This window comes from Engraulis encrasicolus, chromosome 14 (genome assembly GCF_034702125.1).
Source record: "Engraulis encrasicolus isolate BLACKSEA-1 chromosome 14, IST_EnEncr_1.0, whole genome shotgun sequence".
Lineage (NCBI taxonomy): Eukaryota > Metazoa > Chordata > Actinopteri > Clupeiformes > Engraulidae > Engraulis > Engraulis encrasicolus.
Genome location: NC_085870.1, coordinates 37,207,274 through 37,234,811, shown reverse-complemented (window position 1 = coordinate 37,234,811; position 27,538 = coordinate 37,207,274). Strand labels below are relative to the sequence as shown.

Here is a 27,538-nt window from a genome sequence, read left to right as displayed (position 1 = left end):
TACTGATGAGAACTCACAGAGGAGACAGAGTACAAAATACAAAGTATTTTTAATAATTTTCAGTTAATTATCTACATTCTAGACTTCATATTTTAATTAATATTTTTCTTCTCTCTTTTCTCTTTCCTATGAAGTAAACTGAATGATAATAAGTTATATATGATGAAGTGCTATACAAATCCTATTGCTATTGCTGTTGCTTTTATCTCTGCCAAGGAGGTTTGTGATAAGGTGAGATTTGCCCTCCCCTTCTCCCAGTTGCACACTTTTAAAAACTCAGAACTTTGTATTTGTTGCGCGATTAATTGGAACTGTAAAGCGCACTGCATGGAAGAAGCACGCATACGCTCATCAGGCGCGCACACGGACACACATATGCAACCTCAAAGTAATTGCATCTCCAATCCTGGCGGCCGACAGCGTATAGCATAAGACTATCGTTTCCACATGATTGTCATTAAGCTATGCAAAAGAGCTCACCGCAGTGGTGGTTGCAACTTTGACTTTGGGAAAGGGGAACGTGACTGAGAGGGGATTATTGCAATGTGCACTGTGATATTATGTTTGTCATGTATATAATGTCGTATGGGTGCTTGATGTGTTCATGGGCAACTGTGTTTTGTTTTTGTTTCGTTGTTCATTGTAAACTGGCAGTTTTGTGTAGGTATGTTTTTGTAATGATCACTGTTTATTTGAAACAGTGTAGCTGTAGCTGTAGTAGTGATTATTTGTAGGTCTAGAATGGTATGGACCAATTATGTAAAATGTTTGTCATTGGTTAAGTGAATGATGATAGCTAAATGAAGGGTGTAAGTATACCCAACCCATTGTTGCGAGGGCAGATTAGTAAGCAGCTGTTGCTGAGCTGGCTTGACGTCCAAATTTTGTGCTGAGTCAGAGTAGTGCATTTAGGCTGATTATTGCCGTTAAATTTCTGTATTTAATTTTCGGATCCAGTTTATTTTCTTTGCCAGTAAGTTTGTCCATTCATGTTCAGTTGCCCTCGTGCAAGTTTATGTTTGTTTTGGTGTCAGAAAAATAAAAGCGCTACATATTTTTGATAATTCTTGGACGTTGAGGTCAAATCCATCTCTCTACCTCTGAACCCCAACCGTTTAAGCCATCCTTGACGAGTGAGAGCATGTCGCTTTATCACAAGGTTATGTTCTCTTTCAGTCGAATCACTCGACATCTCACTCTGCGTGACCATTTGCCGAAACTTGATTTCAATCATGCCATTAGGCCAATTGGGATATACCCCCAGCTACACGAGCTCTGAGTTCCATTCTGAAACCTTTTTCTTCAGGAATTGCCAGAAGATTTCCTGCCACTAAACCGTCTACCAGAACACGCTTTTCGCCCGTCTACAGACGTTATGGGTTTTCTACCTTCGGCTTACTACTTTCAACAAGCTTTTGGACTGTTATCGAGTTTCAAACCTTTGTCGTTGCAAATTTGTGTTTAGTTGTGTTTGGTGTTACCCGGACATTCCCCATGATGTCAACACGGATGACGATTAAGACAAGCCCTTGACTCAGGGAAAAGACTGGACAGACGGCCCCCAGTTTTCGCCCCCGAGACAGGAACCGAAGGATGACCTGACGGTTACAGTTAACCTCAACACCGTCTCAGTCACCACCAAAGAGGCTTGAGACAAGAGGGCTTACTCAAGTCATGACAGCGTAGTACGAAATGATGGCGAGGGGAGTACGGAAATGTTATTCTTCTTCTACGGTCAGTATTGGAAGCATCAGGGAAGCATGCAATGACACTTTCGTGAGGGTCGGAGTGTGGAACAGGTCATAGGACAGCGTGAATGTTTGTCAGCTGTCCTTAATTACCCCCAGCAATTACTGCTGACCAACAGCTGCCGTTAATTTGGCCACAAATGATCCATCATGGTGTCGCCCCCACTGACCATGCGCAAGGGAGTACGGAATTTGTATTCATTGCACCCACTGACCAATGACCATGCGCAAGGGAGTTATTTTTCCTTCCACTCGTGTCCTCAGGCAACGGCCCCGTACTACACCGTGGCCAATGCTTCCCCCCGAGAGATTGTTCTTCTGTTGAGTTTCTTTGGTCACCACCTCCAACTCCCTGCAAGGTGAGGACGCAGACATGGAGGCTGTTTCGGAGGATGGCTATGCACCATCCTCCCAGGCTCATGCCGAGGCACCAGTACCCTCCATCACGGTTCACCTTTACGCGGCGTGCAAGAGGGCAAAGAAAAAAACTGGGGATACCCTGGCCTACCCCGCCCCCCACCCTATATTTCCTTTTAATTGTAAGATTAAGTCAAATTTATTAAGAAATGTTTTCTTTGTTTTTGTTCTTGTTTTCTTTCAATTCTTTGGAAAACATTTTTTCACATCCAACTGTGCTTCTCTGCAAAAGAGATGGTCGCTATCCCTGTCTGTGTGAGTATTTCCAGTCCAGTTTTAACACCGCTGCTACTGCAGATTTTATGGTTATGTTTCAGTTCATTTCAACGCAAAGCACCGTAATGATGACAATAGCAGTGGCTTCAAAAATACACAAGCAGAGGATTCCTTGGCATCACAATGTTTGCGTCCATCGTGATGCCAGCTGTCCATCGCCGATGGACGATGATATCTGTCTATCTATATATGTCTATCGGCACAACCCTACTCCTTTCCCTGATGTCATGGAAGACCTCAAAAAGTCTTGGCAAAACCCGTACTCGTCAAAGGTCCCTGTGTCTGATTTAGTGAAGGGCATGGCGATTCTTTCCCGCCAGTTCGTTCTCTTCGTTCAGTTCTGCTGAGGAATTTGTTCGTTCACAGTTCGTTCACTCGTTCATTTTGATTACGTCACGCCACAATGCAAGAGAGCAAGGGGTGAATGTCGAGCGAACTAGTTCAGTGCAGTGTTGCCAAAAGATAATAAGCCAAAGTCGCTATGGGCTTGCTGAAAAGTCGCTAGAAGTCGCTAGATGACGTCATGACGTTACGTATGACGTCACAATGTCACGCACGGCGCGCTGATCTACAGAAAACGTGCGCACATGCCTTCGTCCACAGTACAAATGGGCGGTGCTAGCTACTTTTTGGAGATCAGAGCTTATCTGCAGCCCCGCTTAACCGTGGGAAACGCTTCTGACAGCGGCGCAGTCAGATTTATGTGGAAAAACGATTCATTTGTCACTGAAAATGCACGTTTTAAAAAGTTGCCACATACACCAAAAAGTCGCTAAAGGCGCTAGATGAGTTTTTTTGTCGCCATGTGCCCGAGATTCACTGCGGTCGGTGCGGCCAGCCTGCTAGTGCTCATTTAAATTTGTCATATGCTTGTAGGGTAGACCGAGTAAAGTTAAGTACAGGGTACAGTTTAGGTAAATCAAATATACCTGTGTAACAACAAGACTCTGATCTAATTCGAAAGTGTAGGCGTAACATAAATGACAGTCCTAAAACATTTGGTGATCAAGATTGTGTAATCTCTGTTTATGTTGACATTCGGTTCCTGCCATATCTTTGTCCCATATCGCTTGCCGTAGTCTCATACAAGCAGATGTACGTGCATGAGAATTCCTGTGCGTATCACAAAAGCTGCCACACCGTGGTGTCACGTCTATCTCTACCCGCCACTGGAAATGCATTGTGTGGTGTCGTGGGGAGGGACACTGATTTGCCTCTCACAAGACAAGCGAAATAGTCGCTAGATTCGGCCAGATTGAGCCTGAAAAGTCGCTAAGTCGCTAGATGATTTTTTTTGTCGCCAGAGGTGGCCAAAAGTCGCTAAATCTAGCGACAAAGTCGCTAAATTGGCAACACTGGTTCAGTGAAGGAGAGGAGGAGGGGGGCATTCTTACTTTGCCTGTGTGCTTCTCTTGTCCAAACATATCAACTTAACTCATTTTGCCTAGTAATGTTATTTATTTAACAGCAGCACACATGAAAAAAAAGCTCAATTACAAGCTGCTTTTAACAAAAAAAGTGTGCCTTCGTCTCTGCCACGTTACTTTTGGACGTTACTTTTAGACGTTACTTTTAAGTGATACACCATGGTAAAGTCTGTTTTTTATTAGGACATATCAGAAGGAATCAAAATAATATTATTTCGGGCTTGGCTCCCTTCCCAGCAAGGAGAGTAGAGACAGGAGGGCTTACTGAGAGACAGGAAAAGAGACAGGAGGGCTTACTGACGTCATAACAGGGTAGTACGAAATGATGGCGAGGGGAGTACGGAAATTTGATTCTTCTTCTACGGTCAGTATTGGAACAGGGTTTCCGCCACATTCATTTCACCGTGGCGGGCCGCCACGCCTTCGCTATGCCCCGCCATCCCTCGGAAAAATTCGGAGTCCTGTCAGGGTTCTAGCAAGCGCAAACTTGCGTTGGGCTAAGGCCCGTTACGCTATGATTTTGGACCGCTTACAGAGTAACGGCGTCCTGTCTGTATTTATTTGTACAATAAAGACAGATCAATGTCAGTGGGCTATCGCCCTTCTGCCAAACTTGACACTTTTCCGTGGATTCTTGACGGTTTTTAGTCATCTCTGTGAGCGCTGCGTTAGATTTCAGCGATATCTCTCAGCGCTACACAGGGTCGGAACGGCATGAGTTATGTCCAAAAGTAGCCTATAGCCTAATTTGTGTTTGCTAAAAGCCATCACTGTAAAACTAGTTCACAATTAAAAGCAAATAGAAAGGAAATATGCTGCTTTTTATTGAGCTATCCTACTGCATAAAGTTCCTTGATCTGCCATCATGTTACACGCGCTAAGAAACATCATCCAAAGATAGAGAGAACTGTTAACCATGCGTGCCCACTTCGGGTAGTTCCAAATGTCGAAGTTGTTATAAGCCTAAGCTCTCTGCGTGGCTAAGCAGTGATACTTGTGATTTATTATGTAACAGGTTGGACTAGGTCCCCTGTTAGTGTGCATGTTATAATTGAAAACAGCTGCCCGTGTGGGCGAGGGTGGAGCCCTTCCGGTTAGTATAAATTGCCTACTATGTTGTCTGTTAGCCAGGTGTGGCTAACCTCAGTACCGGTTGGCGCTTGGGGAAGCCCTGTACGCTGGGTGAGGTAGGTGATGTTGGCGTGTTGGGTGTTGGACCCACACTGGAGCGCGTAGAGCGCAGCTGAAATGCGGACGCCAGGTTGCCGCATGTAGCCTAACCGGCTCGAAGGTAAGCCCTTCTGTGTGCACCTGGCGATAGCCAATTATGTTTGTACTGTGGCTAACGAGATGTTGTTTCACTGCAGCATTGCATGGTGAAGCAAGGGTCAACCGTAGACTTCCAAGCTCGGTCCAGTGCTTCCCAATTGCAACTGAAGGTAATTTCTAATTAACCGTCACTCTGTGCCTGTGGCTTTCATGCCACACCTTGCTCATTGATAATGGCATTTCCCTGGCATTAACCCAGTCTGTCTTGTGCTTTCTAGGTTGAGCACATTATTGTCAATTGGCTGGGGTGGGGGGACGCCGCCGTCTTTTCCCGGTGTTTGTGTTTGTTATTTTGCCTTTTACCACCACGAGCTCTTTTAGTAGTGGCAGGTTGTTGTTCCTTTGCGCAGGTGCGCGACGCTTTCGTCTTTCAGCCATACGGTCTGACACGGTCAGCTCCAGTCACCCACCCCTTAGACAAGGGATGAGTGATTGGGGACTGGCCGGTTGAGATTTGTAGCAGTATCGTGTAAACTTATTGGTGAGGTGTAGATCCCCTGAGTGGTATAGTAAACTCTCTGCCAAGAGGCCTGATTTGATAAACATAGGCTACCTCTTCACTGTGAATCATTTCAGTGTGCTGTGACTTATTTTGTTTATTTTGATTATGTTTTGTGTGTACAGTTTTGATTGATTGCAGTGTTATTTTGCATTCGCAGTGCAGTGTGTAGTTAACACACTCAGTAAATTACCTGTACTAGGCCTACTCAGTGCTCTCGCACTTAAGCCGTCACCGTTTCACGATATGTACCTGTATTGACTTCAGTCGAGTTAAGACTCTGTTTGTGTATGGACTCAAGTGAACTGCCTGCTCATTTTGGAAACGAATAAGACTGAAAGCAGAAGAAAATAAAAACTATTGTATGTGCAACAGCTGTGTCATCCTTGTCATCTAGAACCTGTCGGGGAAAATTGTATTGTTAACATCTGGGTTGTCTCACCCTTAACGAGACTGGCGTAGTCACCTTTTAAAACCTAATTACTTAAAAAGCTAGTAATCCTACCAACCTCCACTCTGCTAGAATTATAAAATAAAAAAGGGAGAACCGCAACAAACGCGTTCAAAGTTTAACCCTCTGAGGTCTAAGGCTTTTCAGAGGCTTTTAGACTGCTTGCACCACCCTAACATTTTCAAGTATTTTCATTTTAAATATATCACTGATTCTTGAGAAAGCGGCTAAAACATGTCTCTGCAATAAACTGCCAATTCTGTTGAAAATAAACTACATTTCCATGAACAAAATGAATCCAGGTAAAGACACAGGGGTCTGTTACATAAATGTACAGTCGTTTGAAATATTTAAGTGTAATTTTATTACTTTTCATGGCTATAAACCTGCCCACACCCTGTAAAAACAGCTGTCCCAAGGACAGACATCATCATTTCAATTGACTTAAAATGTAAAAATCACTGATATTATTGAATAATATCACCATGATGTGTAAGTCCATATTGAAGTGGTTCTGCAGATATGCACATAGTGTGTGTTAAGCAATATTTACTACTATTTTCTGATTGCTCAAAGTGTGTCCAGCATATTAGTCACCACCGTCAGATTTTTTTTAAAAGACAATAAAATCAGGTATGCGCAAGGTCATTGTCATTACTTAGGACACCTTTTCAAACCTTTAGATCTACCGAGTACTTCACCATCACTGAAGCTCCTGTAAGTTTACTAATTTCTCCTCAATTTGATCATTTGTTTGGACACTGGTACTGTCCCAACCATAAACTGTCAACACCGTCGAGAGTTTTAATAGTATTATTGTTACATTAATGTTAATTATATATACTTTTTCAGAAGCGTCATGAAGCCCCTAAGAAACAGAGCGAAAACGAAGTGGCTAATGTGAGCAAAAAATGCACAATATGTAAAAGAGTGTTTTTTTGTCTCACACCGTCAGATGTCACCACCGTCAGATTTTGTTCCGCTCATCATCTTGTTCCATATTTTACTAAATTGTGCTGGTTAATGAAACATTACCAGACATATTAGTAATAATTGTGACCCAAACTTATACTCCAGCCTCCACTGAGGTGCATTTGGAGGGTTTTTTGTCACAAAACCTGACGGTGGTGACATCTGATGTAGTTCACAAAAAAGCATGTGTTTTACATGTTTTTGACAAGTTTTAAGAATATGCTTCCAATAACTATCTACAATTATGTTGAATTGTAAAAGTAATTCACTTAAATACAGTAAACTTATTTTTTTTACTTCTAATTCTGTCTGACGCTGGTGACAAAACCAAGAAAGAGCCCATTTTATGAAAAATGTAAAACATGGGGAGCTTGGCCAATACATTCACTGCACAGCCAAGACGTTCATCTATGATAATACACCTCTATATTTTGGATTTGAACAACTTAAAACCTGTTTATGCCACATTTTCAATAATCTACACCTACATCCTAGAGTATCTAACAAATGAAGAAAAAACACATGCACAATCATACTGTGCACACACAAAAATAAAGTGTTTATGCTAGATGTCATTGACTTGAGAGGGTTATTTATTTTGCTAAATGTAGGTAATAATTAGGTCACTTTCACCACCTTCAGATTACTGTCACCACCGTCAGTTCTTAAGTCACCACCGTAAGAAGGAGTTTTGGACATTTTAAATGAATGTGCTTACAAAATTTTCCTTTGTAGTTGTTGAATTATCAAAGTAATAGCAAATTTAAGCCTACACAAATATTTGTGAAATTACAAAAAATTGTTTGATCTATTTAGCCATTAAGTAAGCATTGTCTGACAGCACATATTTTTAAATTAGAACACATGAAGCAGTATTAAAATAGAATGAAAGTGAATTTTCAACATTTAAAGGCGTATGTGTGAACCAAAAAACACAAACAATCACTTAAAAACTCCAGATACATATGCAACCAAATCAATACACTTTTTATTGCTTTTAATTGTGTCTGACGGTGTTGACAAAAAACAAGGTATGATCGGAGAAAAACCTGATTTCTGAAAAAAAATGGAAAATGGGGAGATTGGCCTTGTGCATTTCTGAAAAGCCAAGACCTTTGTCTACGAGGATATACCATATTATTTTGTAATTCACTTCGTTTTTTTCTTTCAAGATTACAACCTGTTTTAGCCACTTTCTCAAGAATCAGTGGTATACAATTGGGACCTGGAAGGTCTGAGGTTTCTAATGGTGTGACTTATATGTTTCTAGACACATTGCCCTCTGAAGGGCACTCGGACCTCAGAGGGTTAAGGGTCGGAAATGGCACCTTGGGTGGCACGCGACGGCATGAGTTATGTCCAAAAGTAGCCTATAATGTGTGTTTACTAAAAGTCATCACTGTAAAACTAGTTCACAATTAAAAGCAAAGAACTAGGCCTATTTGATTTCCTCCATTTACTTAAGACCTGATGTAAAGCAGGAGGAATTTTCTACCAAAGACAAGAAATGTGGCGTGAAATTTTAGCCATTGAGCTACTGCGTAAAGTTCCTTGATCTGCCATCATGTTACGTGCGCTAAGAAACATCATCCAATTCTGACCGAGAGAACTGTTAACCATGCGTGCCCAATTCGGATTGTTCCAAATGTCGAAGTTGTTATAAGCCTAAGCTCTCTGCGTTGCTAAGCAGTGATAGTCTTGAGTTATTAAAAGGAGAGAACCGCAACAAACGACACATTGCGTTCAAAGTTTAAAGGTGGGGTTGCAGGTTGGCCAAAATTCTTAGATAGAATGCGATTATGACATCACGTTGGGGGCTCCCCCTGGGTTTTACTAGATTCTGTATTGTCACTGAATAGGGAAGGTTGCAAATAAATAATTAATAAACCATATTTATTTAGCCTTTTATATGTATTCTGACCAAAATCATTGTAATTTTTAAGGGGTTAGCTAAAATAGGGCCTAGGTAGATGCTGGGTAGGCTATTCTTTGAAGAGTCTTGCGTTGAGAATGAGATGACAACCTCAACCTCACCGTTGCCGATATGCTGCCCCTACTTCATATTCAAAATATAGGCTATAGGTCAATCTGCAGTGTAGTTTCTCGCCTGACACAAATGATAGGCTTCTTTGTATTTCTAACTCAAATACAACTCTCCCTTGGCGATATAGCCTACTGAAAAACCAAGTGGTAGACAGTAGATCAAATGCTAGGCTACAACGAAGATGTGATGTAGCCTGTCCCATCTGGTGAGTTGCAACTAAGAACACTGCGAAGAAGATATGCATAGGGCCCAAGTGTTTTCATTATCACTTAAAATGAAAACTGTGTGCAGTAAATTGAGTCGGCCTGTTGTTTCAACACTTCTGTTACGACACACATGTAAAGTGAGAGAAACGGCCTGGACCGTCGGGGGTGGGGACTAAAGCGAGTTGAGCCTCGCGCATTGGATCACACCTGCTGGTGCAAACAGCCCTTAGGCCTATATTTCAAAATGCATATATGTATTGATTGTCTGCTATGATGTATTAAACACATGGCCTATGAATCATATTACATTTTACTGCGTTAATTTTCATTTATTTATTTGCAGTGATAATCGATCGCGCTGTGTTGCCACTTGCCCCCGGATGGGCTGCGTCTGGAGCTCATGTTATGAGCTGCTGCTGCATTTAAGATTTACATTTTAGACAGCAAGGAAGTGCTGCAACTGTAAGACAGTTAGAATAGAATAGAATATAGGCCTACTATATTTGTCATGCAAGCATGAAATTTGTCTGTTCAGACACATTTCCTTGACCTGCCTTGGCCATCGCGACTGATGTGTTGGTTGCGCATCCGATGTGATGGTTACAAAGACATTGTACCGTAGGGTAGCCAATGGAGGCGCCGTCTGTGAATAACTTTTTGTGTATTGGGGAAATAAAACCGTATCGCTGACTAGTCACTTGTTGAAGAGCAAAGCGCATTTTAGATGCGTCCCAGCAGCAGTCTGTCCGTCCGTCCGTCTGAAACGCGTTCTTCAAATTGTTCCCTCCTGTGTCCACAGGGTGGACAATTTGGCCCGGATTACGCAGCTGACTGCATTGTGAGACAAGCGAGTGCAATGCAAGTGCTCGTACATTGAAGAAGAAGCCGTGATAACGCGCCAGTTGCCCATTTGGCCCGGATTACGCAGTTGATTGCATTGTGAGACAAGTGCAGAGCGAGTGCAATGCAAGTGCTCGTACATTGAAGAAGAAACAGTGATAACGCACCAGTTGCCTGTAGCCAGGACAACTGAAGGGGGCATTCAGTTTTCGGCATTATTTTGCGTTCGGGCCGTGGGAGGCAACTTCGTTTCGTTTTCACCAACACCACTGTGAAGTGTGTGTCACTATGTTCACGGTCTTTTGTGTATGATAGTGTCACGTTGTGCTCAACTATGTGGTTTGTCAGAAACTCGCGGCAATGACAATGCTCCAACTACAAGTAGACAAATGCGCCATTCGACATTGCCTACGGCGTGTTAGTGTTAGCCTACTGTTGTTCTCGGACATATTACAAGGGAGTTTCATTGATTCGTTTTCTGCTGATGGCCCTGTGGACCGCACATGTGCTTGCCATTGCGCTCAGAGAGATTGCTTTGCAGTCGTTTAAATTTGGTAAGGTCTGGCACTCTTACAATGAAGCTGACTGCTTCGACGGCTGGCATTGAACCAGAGCGCATGATTCACCCAAATGGTTTTCTTTAGCCTATTTTTTTATTTGTCGATGTTTACATTCTTTCCCACATGGACATGACGCTGAAATGGCGTGATGGGCCTACTAAAGGCTGATAAATAGGCTACTAACAATGTCTGGTCACAGCCTAGGCTACTACACCACGGTGCGCGCTGTGATGCGAGCACGCAAAACATTCAGTTATCTGAGTGTAGACTAGGCCTATCTGACTGCAAACTATAGTACATATAGCAACTACAGTAAAACAAAAAAGTGCGATACAGATTTTTTTTTTTTTACCAATACACAACACGTTATTCACATTCAGCGCTCATACGGTCTATAATCTCTTTATAATCGTTACATCGGAGACGGTTGGGGTTGAGGTTGAGGTTGTCATCTCAACGCAAGACTCTTCAAAGAATAGCCTACCCGACATCTACCTAGGCTCTATCTTAGCTAACCCCTTCAAAATTACAATGATTTTGGTCAGCATAAATATAAAAGGCTAAATAAATATGGTTTATTTAATTATTTATTTGCAACCTTCCCTATTCAGAGACAATACAGAATCTAGTAAAACCCAGGGGGAGCCCCCAACGTGATGTCATAATCGCATTCTATCTAAGAATTTTGGCCAACCTGCAACCCCACCTTTAAAGAAAGAAAAATCAGCGTGCTGCCACAGCGTTTAGGCAACGTTAAATGATAATAGGCTACATATGTGGGTCTTGATATGACAAAATGATGTCCATATGCTTCATCATTGAAAATAACCGTTCAGTAAAACGTGTTCACTCGTTCCGACTGTCCTGCTTAATTCTGTTATAGCTTCTGCAGTGCAGACAAGTGTCATCCAAAAATCCTATTAGCCTATTCCCCCTTGTGTCCGTGCACAAAGCAAAACGCTGTGTCTCTCAAAATCTGTTGTTCATTTAACATAAAATAACGGTATCTTTGCACGTCCTTCCATCGGTCTAGTAAAGTTTTTGACTTTCGGCGTCCCTCTCGCTGTTATCCACATGCGTTTAAAATTAACACTTGAAGCGCCGCGGCAACAGGGACTGTAGGCTTCAGTAGCTATTGAATTGGGCTTTTGGCCTGAACATCTACCATTGAAAACACTGAAATATGAGAGATATAATACATTTGCACAGTCAACATGCAACATTTAAATGTAGGCCTGAAATAACTGGCTATGGTGTGCTTTTGATTTGGCTTGACACGGATGACGGTTGACTCAACACCGTCTCAGTCACCACCAAAGAGGCTTGAGACAAGAGGGCTTACTCAAGTCATAACAGCGTAGTACGAAATGATGGCGAGGGGAGTACGGAAATGTTACTCTTCTTCTACGGTCAGTATTGGAAGCATCAGGAAAGCATGTAATGCCACTTGACCGCCCTGGTAAGAAACCAAAAACTGTTTAGAGAAGCTAGTCTAATTTGCTTCACGGAAACATGGCTAACTAGTCTCACGCCTACTTCTAATGTGGATATACCGGGCTTCAGCGTAGTTAGACTGGACAGAGACAATGCACTTTCCGGGAAAAAGAAAGGAGGTGGACTGATCATGTACATCAATAACAAGTTTTGTCATCCCGGACATGTAACGGTGAAGGAAACAGTGTGTAGTAAAGATGTGGAGCTACTGGCCGTCAGTTTACGCCCTTACTACACTCCAAGAGAATTTTCACACTGTATAATAATCTGCGTCTATGTCCCTCCGAAAGCTATGCCGGACACTGCATGTGACGTCATTCACGCAACTGTTGCGAGGCTGCAAACGCAGCATACAGAGGCTTTCTTCGCCATCACGGGGGATTTTAACCACGTCACCCTTAACTCCACCCTCACCAACTTTCATCAGTTTGTTGATTGTGCAACAAGGAAAAATAAAACCATTGACCTCCTGTATGCAAACGTGAAGGATGCATATAGTGCCACCCCCCTTCCTCCACTGGGTTTCTCTGACCACAATTTGATACATCTACAGCCTCTGTACATCCCAAAAGTACAAAGGCTCCCAGTTACCACACACACTTTTAGAGTATGGTCACCAGAAACTGAGGAGGCACTAAGGGACTGCTTTGAAACCACTGACTGGAGTCTATTGCAGGGCAGTGATGACCTGGAGGAGGCCACAGCATGTACTACTGACTACATAAACTTCTGCATGGACATTGTTGTACCAACAAAGACTATTCGCTGCTACCCCAACAACAAACCCTGGGTAACCAGAGATGTCAAGCAACTCCTCAATAGGAAAAAGAAGCTTTTTAAAGAAAACAACTTGACAGAGCTGAGGAGTGTGCAGCGAGAGCTCAAAAGCAGAATGAAGGAGGCCAAGGTGGCATATGGGAAGAAGGTGGAAATGAAAATGAAGGACAATGCTAAAGAGGCATGGCAGGGGATAAAAAAGATCACTGGGTGTGGAAAGAAGAGAGGTATGGCAGAAGGCGACCTGTCAATGTGCAATGACTTAAACCATTTTTACAACCGGTTTGGAAACTCTGACACAGAGGGCAGCATTTCCCTTGTCACCTCTATCCCTACACCCCCCCAGCCCACACTTGACAACCACTCTTTAGCAGGCTCCCATCTCCCCCACTCACAACCCCCCATTCCCGTTACTACTTCACCCAGCATCACTAACAGGGACACTTCATCCCCACACCCTCCTACTCTGCCTATGGTCACCACTCCCACCATCATCAACAATGCAGCAGTATCCCCACCAATGGACACAGCAGGCTCACAAATCCCCACTACCTCTATCCCCCTCCCCTGCTCCTCACTTCTGCGACTTGGAACAAACCCAACACCCACCCCTTTCCCACTCCCCCCTTACCCCAACCCAGCACTCCCACAGCCGACAATTACCACTGATCAAGTTAGAGGAACACTGAAAAGACTTAAGTCCAAGGCGGCCGGCCCTGATGGCATCTGTGCAAGAATGCTAAAGACATGTGCTGAGGAATTAGCTGAGCCTCTTCATCACCTTTTTAATAGGAGTCTACAAGAAGGCAAAGTTCCTATCTTGTGGAAAACGTCATGCCTGGTGCCTGTTCCAAAGAAAACTCACCCTAAAGAACTTAATGATTACAGACCGGTTGCCCTCACCTCACACCTAATGAAAACTTTTGAACGAGTGCTGCTGCGCAACTTTCTCAAACCCCAGGTACGCCACGCACTGGATCCTCTGCAGTTCGCCTACCAAGAGAACGTGGGAGTGGAGGATGCTATCCTGTACCTTCTTCACAGGGTACACGCTCACTTGGATAAGGGTGGCTGTGCTGTGAGAATCATGTTTTTTGACTTCTCCAGCGCATTCAACACCATACAACCACTGCTGCTGAGAGAGAAATTGGTGCGGATTGGAGTGCAGTCTAGCCTGGTAACCTGGATCACTGATTACCTCACAGAGCGGCCCCAGTTTTTAAGGATGGGTGACATAACATCGGAGACAGTGATTAGCAGCACAGGAGCGCCACAAGGAACGGTTCTCTCCCCCGTGCTCTTCACCCTGTATACGACTGACTTCAGCTACAACTCTGGGACATGCCACATGCAGAAGTTCTCAGACGACACTGCAATTGTGGGGTGTATCAGAGACGGTCAGGAGGAGGAGTACAGGGGACTGGTGGATGACTTTGTAGGATGGTGCCAAAACAATCAGCTGCACCTGAACACCACCAAAACCAAGGAAATGGTGATCGATTTCAGGCGCTCCACCTCACCCTTGGTGCCTGTTTCTATTGGGGGAGATAATGTGGAGTACTTACAAGTACTTAGGAGTGCACCTTGACAATAAGCTGGACTGGTCCACACATTCTGATGCACTTTACAGGAAAGGCCAAAGCAGGCTCTATTTCCTCAGAAGGCTGAGGTCCTTCAATGTCTGCAGCCAACTTCTGCTTATGTTCTACCAGTCTGTCATGGCCAGTGTGCTCTTCTACGCTGTGACTTGCTGGGGTGGAAGCATTAGGAGGAGAGATGCTGGACGCCTTGACAGACTGGTGAGGAAGGCGGGGTCAGTGGTGGGCATGGAGCTGCAGTCACTCACCTCAACAGCTGAGAGCAGAACACTGAGCAGACTGGACTCTATTATGGACAATCAGCATCACCCCCTTAACGCCACCTTCACTAACCAACTGAGTCTGTTCAGTCACAGACTCTGTGCTTTCACCTGCAGGACAGATAGGCTAAGGAGGTCCTTTGTCCCTTGGGCCATTCAACTGTTTAACAGTATACAGAAGGACACTAAGAAGGACATCATTATTGGGGATTGGACTGCCTGAGATGCCAGAGCTGGCCCAGATCTGGAACCTCTTGGCATGTGTGTGTGTGTTTGTGTCTGTGTGTCTGTGTCTGTGTTTGTTTTTATGTAGCTACTTGACACCTGAATTTCCCCCTGGGGATCAATAAAGTTTCTCTACTCTACTCTCTACTCTACTTCTGCGAGGGTTGGAGTGTGGAACAGGTCATAGGACAGCGTGAATGTTCGTCAGCTGTCCTTAATTACCCCCAGCAATTACTGCTGACCAACAGCTGCAGTTAATTTGGCCACAATTTATCCATCATGGTGTCGTCCCCACTGACCATGCGCGAGGGAGTAGGAAATTGTATCCATCGCACCCACTGACCAATGACCATGCGCAAGGGAGTTAATTTTCCATCCACTCGTATCCTCAGGCAACGCCCCCGTACTGTACCGTACCCCGTACCGTGGCCAATGCATTTCCCCCCCCGAGAGATTGTTCTTCTGGTCGAGTTTCTCTGCTTCCCAGTGAGGAGGGACCAAGTACCTGATTGGCTAAAGGAGGGTGCTGGAGTGGCACCTGGGTTTGTGATTTGGCTCAAATTAGAGAAGCCCTGGGTCCAGGAGAGAGAAAAAAGGCAAAGGCCCCAGAACTCAATGAGCTTTGCATCTGGGACCTCCCTTGACACTCTCCTAGGAACAATGATTCAGGCTGATCAGTTCTCTTTGTTGCTGTCTAGCTGTTTGCAGGAAGTTCTCTCTGACTTTGGTTCTGATTGGGACTCAGGCTCTGGTTTCATCTTAGTGCTTTGCAGGACTCAGTCTTCATGTTTAGAATTTGTAATGCCGTGTCCAGACCAAGAGCGAACTACGCTGCCTGGTAGCGTGGGTAGCAGAAGAAGTTTCGCCTTGAATTCGCTGTATTCGCTGCAGACGCAGCATTGACATGTTTGATTCAGCTAATCACATAACGGCTCTGGCTTGACAGCCTGGGACATTCAGAGATATGAACGTTCCAATTGGTTTTCGCCGAACAGTGTCAGAGCGAATTCGCCTGCGATTAGATTTAGTTTAATCGTCAAAATTCGCTCTGGTCGCACAAGAAGCTTCGCTCCTGGCGAATTCGCTTTGGTAGCGCAGGTCGCGTGCCCTCCATAGAGAAATAATGACTTCCGTCGCTTCATTCGCTCCGTTCGCTCCTGGTCTGTACACAGCAAAATGCTTTACTGTTGACTTTTGGCCTGTTGTCTCTGAACCAAGTCCAGTGAATAAAGTTTTCTTCAACAACAATGTCAGAGTGAGTGCTGCCTTATTCGACCTTCAATTGTACCTCATCCCCTGGGCAAAGACATTACTTGTGCAGGCAGAGAAACCATGCACAAGAAACAGCTGTGAAATTCTAGAAGTTAATTCATGGCCTTGATTGGTAAATGCATCTAAGCCAACTCTTGCTACTACAGAAGGACAAAGGAGAAGTGGCAGAGTGGCAGAACAACACACAACAGTTGAGTTGAGAGCTAAGTGCCTATACACAGATTTCATATTGGCCCCAGTTCAAAAGCGTGATATTTTGAAACAGCGCAGGTTTCACAAAAGTAAACGCCTTTTTAGTAAACGCCTTTTTGGTTCGCAAACAAGCAATGCAACTCAACTCATGAATTATACCTTATTGATTTTATTCTCATGGACTCGATCGCCAAACTTTCTGCCCTGCTTGTTGTCCCAGCCAGCCACCGCTACTGGTTAATAATAATAATAACAATAATAATAATAATAATAATATAAATATAGTAGTACAGTAATAATAATAAATGGTACTACTACTACTACTGGGGTGGGTATTTTTTTTCCTCCTTGGCTTCCTAGGAAAAAAAACTCACGCCACGCTACTGGTTCCCAACCTTTTACAACGTGGGGCCCACTCGAAATTGTCACAAATGTTCAGGGCCCACTTCTGACCCAATTAAGAATAAAACTCAAATAAATCAATAGCAACACACACCAAAATATGATTATAATTTCTAGAAAATGATTTCAAGGCCCACTTGGAATACCTTCAGGGCCCACTAGTGGGCCCCGGCCCATAGGTTGAAAATCAATGTCCTAAGCATTTATTTCTCTCAACCAGCTTCATACTGTGTCCAGTATCCAGTTAACAAGGTTTCTCCAAAACTGGAGGGTGATGCCAGATTAATATTAAGATGCTATTTTCGTCCTTGGTCCACATAGTTGGTACCATGTAGCTGGTACCTAGTATATTAGATTTCAGCTTTTATTGAGTTAGATTTCAGCTGCCATCCAGTGGGGTCAAAGCTGGCCTGACCTTTAATTGGAGCTTAAAATAAGGCACACAATGAAAAATCCTGGAAACAAAACTATGTGGCTAATGTTAAATGAAATAAAACATGGATAAAAGTGGGTACAGTATATAATATACCATAAAGTAAATAAATCTGCGAGCAACAATAAATCTGACATAAATCTGCGAGCATAGCTCAACAATATCGTTGATTTAACCAATCCAACAATTGTTAGGAAGTACCCATCTGATGACCATGAGAATGAAAACGATGCTGAACATAGACCAGAAGTGGGAGCTCTAATAGATGAGGTAGATGAGATCCAATATTTAAAAAACTGAAGTTGGCCTTTCTGTATGGTACTTCAAAATCACTCACCTAAATCACATCAATCGCACTGGAGAACAGTCATCAGGAAAATTATCTTCTCCTAAAGAAACCAAATATCATGTGAGTTAAGTCATCAAACATTTTACATCACAACACAACATAGTTCCCAAATAAAGATAAATCCAAACACAAATGCACTGACGTGTATCTGATAACAAAGACCCTCAAAGTGGTTGTTCTGCAGATTCAGACATCAAAAGGCGGGCATACACTGTGTGATATTTTCAATCGTGGATGTTAAGCTCCTGCTCCCACTGCATGAGGGAATTCCATGATTTAAAAGTTCACATCTCACGAATCACGTCCTCACACTATAAGAGCAGAGGCCCGGATGCGAGCAGAATGCTCACACTGTGCAACATGACAGGCTTGTTTTCCGGAAGTGCAGATGACAAAAACAGGGAAGATAAACGCACACCTGAGGTGAAGAAGGCGCTCAAGAGCGAATCACACCACCCTGTCAATTTGTGCATGTGTTGTGTCAAATTGGGTAGTAGCAGAGCCATACAGAGAACACAATTACGCGATTGGAGGACCAGGAATTAAATTGCAGCCCCGCCTTTCAACGAGATAAGGTCGTGCCTAAAGCGGCTGTCTTCCCATAGACTCAACATAGAACCACCACATTAACAGCCAAAAATAAGGACTAACGAACTATACTGCGGGGTAATCACCACAAATATGTAAACTATCAACTGTCTCGGTGGTGATAATCAACAGTTTTACCACATGTGATGTTTATCTGAAGTTATTACTACGAACAGCAAGTCTTGTCATATTCCCTGCATTGCATCGCATTGCATTTGCTATTTGGATGTGAAATGTTCTTGTCTTGCCCTGATCTTGATCAATTGCCACGTGAGTTTTTGGACTGCTTTTGAGAATTGACCTTTCCGTTAACTCCTCCCCCCTTAGCAACGGTTGCTATGTGAGTCAAGCTTTCACGTATTCCAGGTTCTCAGCATTAGAATAAATGGCATGCGACATGTTTTCACCCCTGTCAATTTCGGCTCTGCCCATAGAAATCACAAGCAATTTGTTGAGAAACAGCTAAATATAAGATAAAAGTTGACAAAAAGGTCTGCAACAGGCTAATGGAGGCTACATCCACAACATTATATGCTGTGTTTGTAGCCAAACAAATGAGATAGAGGGTAAAGCCTAGGTACCAATGTAAGAGGCAGACACCTCATAATTTTGTAGAACAAGAGCAGCAGTGCTTATGTAGGCCCACACCAGGGTAAGTCACTTATCACATGTTGCATTAAATCCACATTATTATCATATTTGTAGCATTAAATCCATGTGATGGTAACAGATGCCAAATGTAAAACATTCCTACCTATCGCGCTCCAGTCTATTGCTCCCACATCGTTGGCTTGGCTTGTTCAACACATTTGACCTCATGCAAGTGAAAGGCAACACTTTGGAACCCCAATCCTCCACAAGCTTCACACAGCAATGGCACAAACCAAATGATACCAAAATAAAACCAGTGCCTGTGTCATCTGTGGTTTCTGCAAAAGCAAAGGTGTTTGTAAGCCTACATTAAAGTTCAGTAAATAGATAAATAAATATTTCCAGTAATATACATATACATTGGCTACATTGTAAACAGTGGAAGTTAGAGAGAATTTCGTTGTATACCTACTGCCCTCCCCCCCTGGAACTTCAATGTGACAGGTGACAAACTGCCTCTCCTACAAAGGCAGACAGGAACACCTGAGCTATTTGGTGCAAACCTCCTGTGGACATCACTGTTGTTGCAGACCACACATACCCTCTTGGAAGTGGCTTAAGTCATCAGGTAATTCACCATGACATGAAATGGGTTAAAGCATTTAAGCGAAAAAAATGAAAATACACAGGTCATGACAATATGCATGATGATGGATGGTATTTAATACACAATAACAAAATAATCAATACATAATACACAATTAATACACACAAGACTGATGTTGAGTGATTAAAATTGAGCTCACATTCTGTAAACTGATATGGAATCTGAATGAATCTTTTGTAACCATACACCTGTCTAAATGTCTTCAGTGTCAATAACAGCTGACTACACAAAGGAAGGTCTGGTGTGCTACTGTACTTGGATTATTTGAAATGTTGAACTCATACAAGGTATTAAACTACTCATAGGTGAATCCAGCGCAGTAGCCTAATGGAAATAGCATACCACATCACTTTCATGCACAGACTCTGGTTTTAACACCAAAGTAGTGTGTGAATGGAGTTTGTCTCCAAGTTGTTGGAGCTTGACATCCTTTGCCTGCAGTTGTACGGTCAGCCTTCTGCGTGGCCACCATGTCCCTCAACATCTGAAGGTCATCGCCATGATCAGTCGTGGGATCTGTAAACAACGAACAACAACAACAACAGGAAAAGTTAACAAACTGCTTATAAAATCTATCTCACTGGTGTTTGAAGCACTTTGTTGCACAGTGTTTAGCTGTTCAGTGGAGCTTGAGCTCTCTCCTCGTACCCTGTCAACAATCAGTTTGACTTTCCATTACATTTTCATAGTAATACAAGGTTGATGCATGTTAGTGTAGGGCTAAGATGTTTTGTTGATGTGTTGAGTTGATTTGAGAATGATGACTGGGTACAACAATCTCTATTAAAGTGAAAGTGAAAGCCCATTGGGAAACTCCAACTCCCATTGTCATTGTGACACAGCACTCCACAGCACACAAGTGAACACTGCACACAACGAAATTGCATTTATGCCTCACCCGTGCAAGGGGGCAGCCCTCAGTGGCGCCCCATGGGGAGCAGTGCGGTGGGACGGTACCATGCTCAGGGTACCTCAGTCATGGAGGAGGATGGGGGAGAGCACTGGCTGATTACTCCCCCCACCAACCTGGCGGGTCGGGAGTCGAACCGGCAACCTCTGGGATGCTAATGTGGCAATGTATAACTACATCATCTCTGATTGAAGACACTGAAATAAAATTCACATTGTGAAGCACAGCACATCTGGGATCTTAAATCAATACTATTCATTATTATTCAATCTCAGTTCAGTTGCAATGGTTACATGAGGATGGGAGGCTCATGAGGTGGGATTCTAACGCTAATAGCAGAATACTTTGCCCATGCTGGGGACAGTAGCATTGCTGATGCTTGTTTACTACAAGCAAACAAGAGGCATCCCACAAATGTCTTTGATTGCCATTGTACAAGATAACATTTTCAACTGTACACAACATTAACATTACTTTGGTAGCTACTTGCATGCATGCATAATATGTACAGTACATCCACACAGTTTCAGCTGCCCAAAAATGCAAGGTAGTGCTACTAAATTGTGTTTCAAGTAGTGGTATTATCACGTTTTCAATGAGGTAGGTGGATTTTAGCGATATTAAGATAGCTTCTTACCTTAGCTTGCATAGTGGCTTCTGTTTACATACTGCTGGTGGTGGGGTCGCCCACATTGTTTAGTCCACAGCAGGCATTTCTCCATCTCTGTCTTTGGTTTTTGGGAAGGGATGAAATGTAACCCCTCCCTCCAGCCTTTTTGGATCTCCGTTGTCGGAATTACTCACGGCATACCAACATTTCATTTTATCTTCCAAACCCGGGATCTCTCTCATAGACTTCCATTCATCAAAATGGCTGGCTTGACTAAAGTCCCGAGCTTAGTAACTGTTGCTATGCTATGATTGGTCAGTTACCGTTTCGGGGGTTTGGCCGAGGAAAGGTCAATTGTTTTTTTTTTATTAACTTTTTGGATTGTGTGCCTCGCATCTTGATTTTACACCATTTTGACTGTTCTGGAGTTTTTGCCACGTAAGCTTTGCAACTTTGATTTTGAACTGTTCTGACTGTTTTGGAGTTTTTGCCACTTGTGCCTATTTTTGGTTTCTGGAATTTTGGAACATTTTGCTACCCTGACCTTCCTGTGTTTTTTTACCTTTTGCCACGAGAACATTTTTGTTTTTGTGAAGACTTGCCTTTAATTTTTTGCCCACTGGTACCCTGAACTCTGCCTGTCCTGAACATTGTTTTGTGCCTCACCCCACCAACTTCTTCCCCTGAAATAAACCTCACTCTGATTGCCAGTTTTTGTCCTGGTCTGCTTCTGGGTTTCCAAGTACTGTTCTGACACATTCGAAGTTCAGAAGCCTTAGAAGTTTTTGTTTACATTAACACCATTGGGACATAAATGGCACATATAGTGATTTTGTAGTGGTATTTTTCAATGACAATCAAGTCCCAATTTTCATAGATATTGCTTCTTACCATGTACCGACAACTTATCTTCATGTTGATTCATCACCACTTCACATAGTTTAACATAACACTATTCACATTACATTCAAGTAAGACACCCAGCCCACGCAATTCAATGAAGATTCTCCTACGCTTTACCCCACAAGAGTATGGTGGGCACTTGATGTCGATGAAAGTGTGAGAAATACCCCGGTGTCCGACTTGAATGAGTGAATACATAGTCTTGCATCCTCTTATCAGGTCCCTTAAAAGTTGAATCACCATCTAGAGCCTAGAGCTCAGGTCAGCAGACCAACTCTACCTAGTTGTCCCTCAGACTAAAAAGACTGGGCTTTTGCACTGACTGGACATACGCTCTGGTGTGGTCTGCCACCACACATACTGTACGCCTGGCTTCCACAGCAGTTTTCAAATCTCATCTAAAATCTAATTTACTGAACGACTGAACTGAAAGACTGATTAGCAGGCATATGACTTGTTTCTAGAGTTTTTTTTATTACTTGTACTGTACTTGAACACTGTTATTCATCTTTACAGTAGCTTTAAAAGCTACACGTATTTGTATCAAGAAAGTGACTAAGTCTAGCCTTGGAACACCTGATCCTAATGTGACGGAGGGCATCTTGCACCTGTTCACCCCCCTCGGGGATCAAACGTGCGATCTCGTCAACTACAACGGTCCGGCAATGGGAGACACAGTATGATACCGCTGGGCCAAGAGACTAGTCTCTCGGCCCAACGGCACAAGACTGTATGAAGCTATCAGAGGGAGGTTTACCAACTTTCCACGCCAACTCTGTGCTAGTTAGCCTCCGTTACACTCTCCCCCTTAAACCTCACTCCCGTCCCGAGTCAGCGGCACTACTGTGCTAGTTAGCCTCCGTTACACTAACAGTCATTTCATAAGCAGTGCTGAAGAATTCCAGTTTTAAAATGTACTCTTTAAATTTGTTCCTTGACATTCTCAAAATTCAAAGCGACACTGTAAAGATGTGGCCTTACGGAACTAGTTGTGATGTTGTCATACTTAGATTTATAGGGAAACAGTGCAGGAAATTGTAAAAAAAAGGTACTGCAACTATGCTGCCCATTGAAACTGGGTTGCCTATTGCCAAATTTGATCGTTTCATGAAAGTTTACTAAGTAATGAACTAATATTTTCTAATATGGCCCAAGTACAGTCATTTTTGCAGCTAAAATTTGTATTTCTGGAAATTCAAAATGAAGAATGAAGATGAAGATCCCCTTTTTCATATATGAAAAGTGCATTTTTTTCCAGTCTTAATGAATACTTTGAAATTGATGGTGGTGCTACGTATTCATGAAAAAGGTAACATTAGTGAATGGGTGGCATGGATTCTGGAAATAGACAACCAAACATCTCACACAGTGTACCTTTAAATTAAATTATGTTTGGTGGCAATACTGTGTTGGGAAATACCACATTTCTATACAGTTGTACAGTATGCTGTGAAAGTTCAAACTGTTTTTTTTCCCCCATTTTTTCCCCCATGTAATGTACTCGTATGTGAAATGGACACCAATATATACCAATATCTTCACAGAAATAGTAGGCTATAATATCACTAACACGATTTGTGAGAACACTAACCAAGAATTAGAAAATGTGAAAAGTTGTCTACTGCATGGTACCATAACATTACTCACCTATATTACATCCATCACACTGGGGAATAGTCACCATGGATGGTCTTCTCCTAATGCAACCAAATAGGATGTGAGTTAATTCAATTCTTTATTTACAACAGACACAAAATGCATGGTACATATCAAGGTACACAAATTAAATAGCAAGGCAAAGTAAGAAAATAATAAAAAATAAAATGAAAGAAAGATACACACCCATCAGACATAGTATAGGCACTCTCTCCAGTGTCGCCTAAGCTTAGAGGAGAACCTCACATAACTGTTTGCTGGACTAACTGGAGATTAAATTGTGCTGTTTTGAGAGCAATCCAGTCACATGAATTTATAGATGACATTTCCGCATCACACCGAGGCACATTGGGGCTGTGCAAACAGGGAGCTGGCACTGGACCGTCTAGGTAACTTCCTCAGCAGTCTCATAGTCATTATATGCATGCAATTGTCAGCTTCTGGTACTGTAGCTGCTTGACTCATACTTACACCACAAGTGGGAAGTATTTGTGGTGGGTTTACAGAAGGCTTTAAACGGAGAGCATTTGACATTAAAAGAGCACATGCTAAATTTACAAAGTAAAATGTTGGCCTGGGCATGCATAGTTCACGTTGTTGACAGCATAGATCATGACCATCAGAGATCATCTGAAATTATATGACCAAGGCACTTAATGTCCTTACACACCATAAGTGAGCCAAGTCATCAATTTGTCTTAAAATAGGCTACAACATGATTGCACAACTAAGCTCTCCACTAAAATAAAGATACAAATTCAAACACAAAGAAAAACCTGCATTTGATGATAAATATCCCCACATTGGTTGTTCTGCAGAATCAGAGATCTAAGACCAACTTTTACAGTACAGGATGAAAGGACTCCCAAGTGCAAATGTTGGTTTTAGTGTAATTTTCCTTAGTCATCTATGTGGAAAAGCTATGTGGAAAAAATCCACAATAATTTACAAGACACTTTGACTTCAGGCCTTACTCAAGAACTATTTTTGTATTTCTTCCAAATAAGTACACAGATCGCAGATCAGATCAGATGACAATATTTTATTGCCTGGATTCATGCATCTCATCATGTCCCAATTAGGTTTCTGCCAAAGCAGATCAACTTTCATCCCAAGTATTAAAAACAAAATGCAACAGAATGCATCTTGAGAGAACATTATAACAACACTGTGTTGGTTTTGAAAGGATATTGCATATGCAATTAACAATTTATATTAAAAGAATATAAAATGCTTATTGTGAACTCCTTATGCTCCTAGTGCTTGTTATCCCTGCATACAGAGCAACATGCAAATTTCATAATAAAAAACAGGAAGGCACAGGGTGGGTGATACTACCGAAGCAGCCAAAATGCACAGGAGACAGTTAAGAAGACTATCCCTTGGCTTTCCCTAAGTTATTATTATTCATCAGATATATGGGATGTAATTTTTGTGCAGGAAATCTTTGCTGCACATTTTGAAATACTACAACCAAGTACTTTATTTCTACCTTCAGTTTTGTAGGAAAACAGTTAATCTCCAGACTGTCATGACAACAGTGGAAGTAATAGAACTCATCTTAACACAGAGATAGTGAAGGATTATGAAGGTTACTCTCCTTCATGAACAGATACATAGAATCAACTGGAAGAGGCTAAGATCCTACCCATGAATGCACAGAAATGCTGATACTTTCATCACTTCCCCATATATTACGCTAACATTGAAAAAGTGTTCAATTTACTAGAATCTTAATTAATTCAATGGTGGACATTGGTTGGAAACCTAGATTTCTTTTGGCAGCTACTTCAATTAATTTTAAGCCTTACACCATTTTGAAACAGCTTAATCCTCCATCATTTCCCTGCTTTGTCTACCACATATCTAATATGGTAAAAGATGGAGACATTCCAACTCAAATTAGTCTGTCAAAACGTGTTTTAATTGCATTGAATTACGTTCATCATTACAAGCCACTTCCTGAAACAATGAAGCAGCTTAGGGTGGGGGTGCATAAAAGCTAATTAGAAGCGCCCACTTGTGCGAGGAACGTAATCTTCAATCAGTGTTGACTGGTTACCAACTTTGGTTAAGGCTAAGGTGGCTGGGCTCCAAAAGAGGAAAAAGGCTGGATTTGGGGAAACTTGACAATGAGTTATTTTAAAAAAGGGGACTGTCAGAAGAGCATTCTTTTGCAGAGTCCAGCAAAGACCTAAGACACATATTTTCTGGGGAAACATGTTTAAATGGGAAGAGAATGTGGTTGCTTTTGGCAAAATTATGTGCACACAGAGGTGGGTTCCCAATATCCGCAGGGTGAGCCAGCAGAGCAAAGCGAACCTTCCAGGACCTGATTGGTCCAAGCTAGTCAACCAAACTTTTTTGCGTTTAGTTGTGCTTGTAACTTTCCCTGAAGAAGGTCAGATGACAAAAATGTTGTATTTAAGTTTGTTGGTGGAAAGGACAGTGTGTAGGATCTCTTTACGCTTCAATAACATTCCAGGATTAACAGCCTGAGGATGAAATAATCAGTGTGCATCAACCTCTGTGAACATACTGGGTAACATACTGGCCCTCATTTATCAAGCTAGCATACGATGAAAAACATGCTTACGTGATGCGTACGTTCTTTTCTACGACAGATGGGCATTTCTCATCGTAAGCGCAGGAAAGATGAAATCGGTATGGCAGATCTCAGACGATGTACGCAGTTTTCAAGTTGGACTTGAGATGACTATGATCGCCAACTTGAGCAGCAGTTGTTGCGCAACAAATAATTATCGTAAATAGACGACCTAGATAATTACAAAACATTTTGACTTATTAAACTTTGGCTATTATCCGACTGCTTTCCCTATTTGAACTGGTGCAGCCTCGCAGGGAGTGCTGTGTTAATTTCACATAGATCAACAACTATAGCCTAACTTGTGATTTGACGAGATGTTTGAATAATTATGCAATAATCTGCCGCCTATATTGGAATTTATGCAAACTTCAGTGGTGAGATCAAAGGGACCAGCGGTATTATGACACTCTTGGTCGCAGGTGGGCACACGGACGAGGTAGGCTATGAGTGAGGCCCCCGAGAAGGTTTTCCATGGTGCCTAACTGTGCAAATACATGCAATCCACATTTGTTTTTTTGTTTTTTTTTTATTCATTTATCGTTTATTTTTGGCTGATGGCTGACTTTCCACACGCGATTTGGAGGAATTGGTACCCTAACAAGTGTGTCTGCACCATCCATGAATGACTGTACAGTACACATGGCCAATACATTTAGCATCCATTTAGGTGGCAAAAAGGCTATCATGTCATAGGACTGGACAACCATGTAGCAGGAGGAGCGCGGAGCAGGAGGAACGCATGTCAGTGGAGTGCGGAGCACCAAGATAGCGCACTGGACATGCAGGAAAATCTCCTGTCCCATGAAATGGTCTGGACACTATTCCTTGGCCAGTTTCAGATAGGACCCTTTATTTCTGACCTTGTTTCAAATAAAAGGTAATTATCATTATCTTTCTGTAGTCAATCAAACATTTCATTAAAGCGATGGTTCGGAGTAGAATCACCCTAATGCCATTTGAACCGTGACACCCATCCACCTTTACACCCGAAGTGTTTTCTGCCGCAGGCTTACATCAACAGAGTTGCCGTGTTATTCGATGTTTATTCCGGATAGCTTGACTCAAGCGCATATGGATCCTGGGCACCGTCTCCAAACTTTCCCCACAAAAATAACATGTCATGACACCAAACTTCTACAGTATAACACATGTGGTTTGTACTCACAAAAAGATGAATTTGAAACTTTGTACATAGTCCAGGAGTTTATTAGTAACAACACACGAGACGATTAGC

At 42.5% G+C, this 27,538-nt stretch overlaps 1 protein-coding gene and 1 long non-coding RNA gene across 3 annotated transcripts; one reads left to right on the top strand and one right to left on the bottom strand.

Moving 5' to 3' along the window:
* The first annotated feature begins 3,477 nt into the window (after positions 1 to 3,477).
* LOC134463464 (uncharacterized) lies at positions 3,478 to 16,595 on the top strand. The gene is made up of 3 exons (XM_063216661.1): positions 3,478 to 8,875; positions 11,484 to 13,449; positions 16,542 to 16,595. Exons 2-3 carry the CDS (start codon positions 12,394 to 12,396, stop codon positions 16,593 to 16,595), a joined length of 1,110 nt encoding a protein of 369 aa, XP_063072731.1. The 5' UTR covers positions 3,478 to 8,875; positions 11,484 to 12,393.
* A 2,517-nt stretch (positions 16,596 to 19,112) lies between these two features.
* LOC134462576 (uncharacterized) lies at positions 19,113 to 27,252 on the bottom strand. Of its 2 annotated transcripts, XR_010037549.1 has the most exons (4): positions 23,883 to 27,252; positions 23,688 to 23,737; positions 19,419 to 19,471; positions 19,113 to 19,288 (listed from the first exon to the last, which is right to left on the bottom strand). It is a non-coding gene; the product is annotated as an uncharacterized LOC134462576 (long non-coding RNA). The 2 variants fall into 2 exon arrangements; XR_010037548.1 differs by lacking the exons at positions 19,113 to 19,288; positions 19,419 to 19,471 and adding an exon at positions 19,483 to 20,133 and having other exon boundaries at positions 23,883 to 27,239.
* Between the last annotated feature and the right edge of the window lie 286 nt (positions 27,253 to 27,538).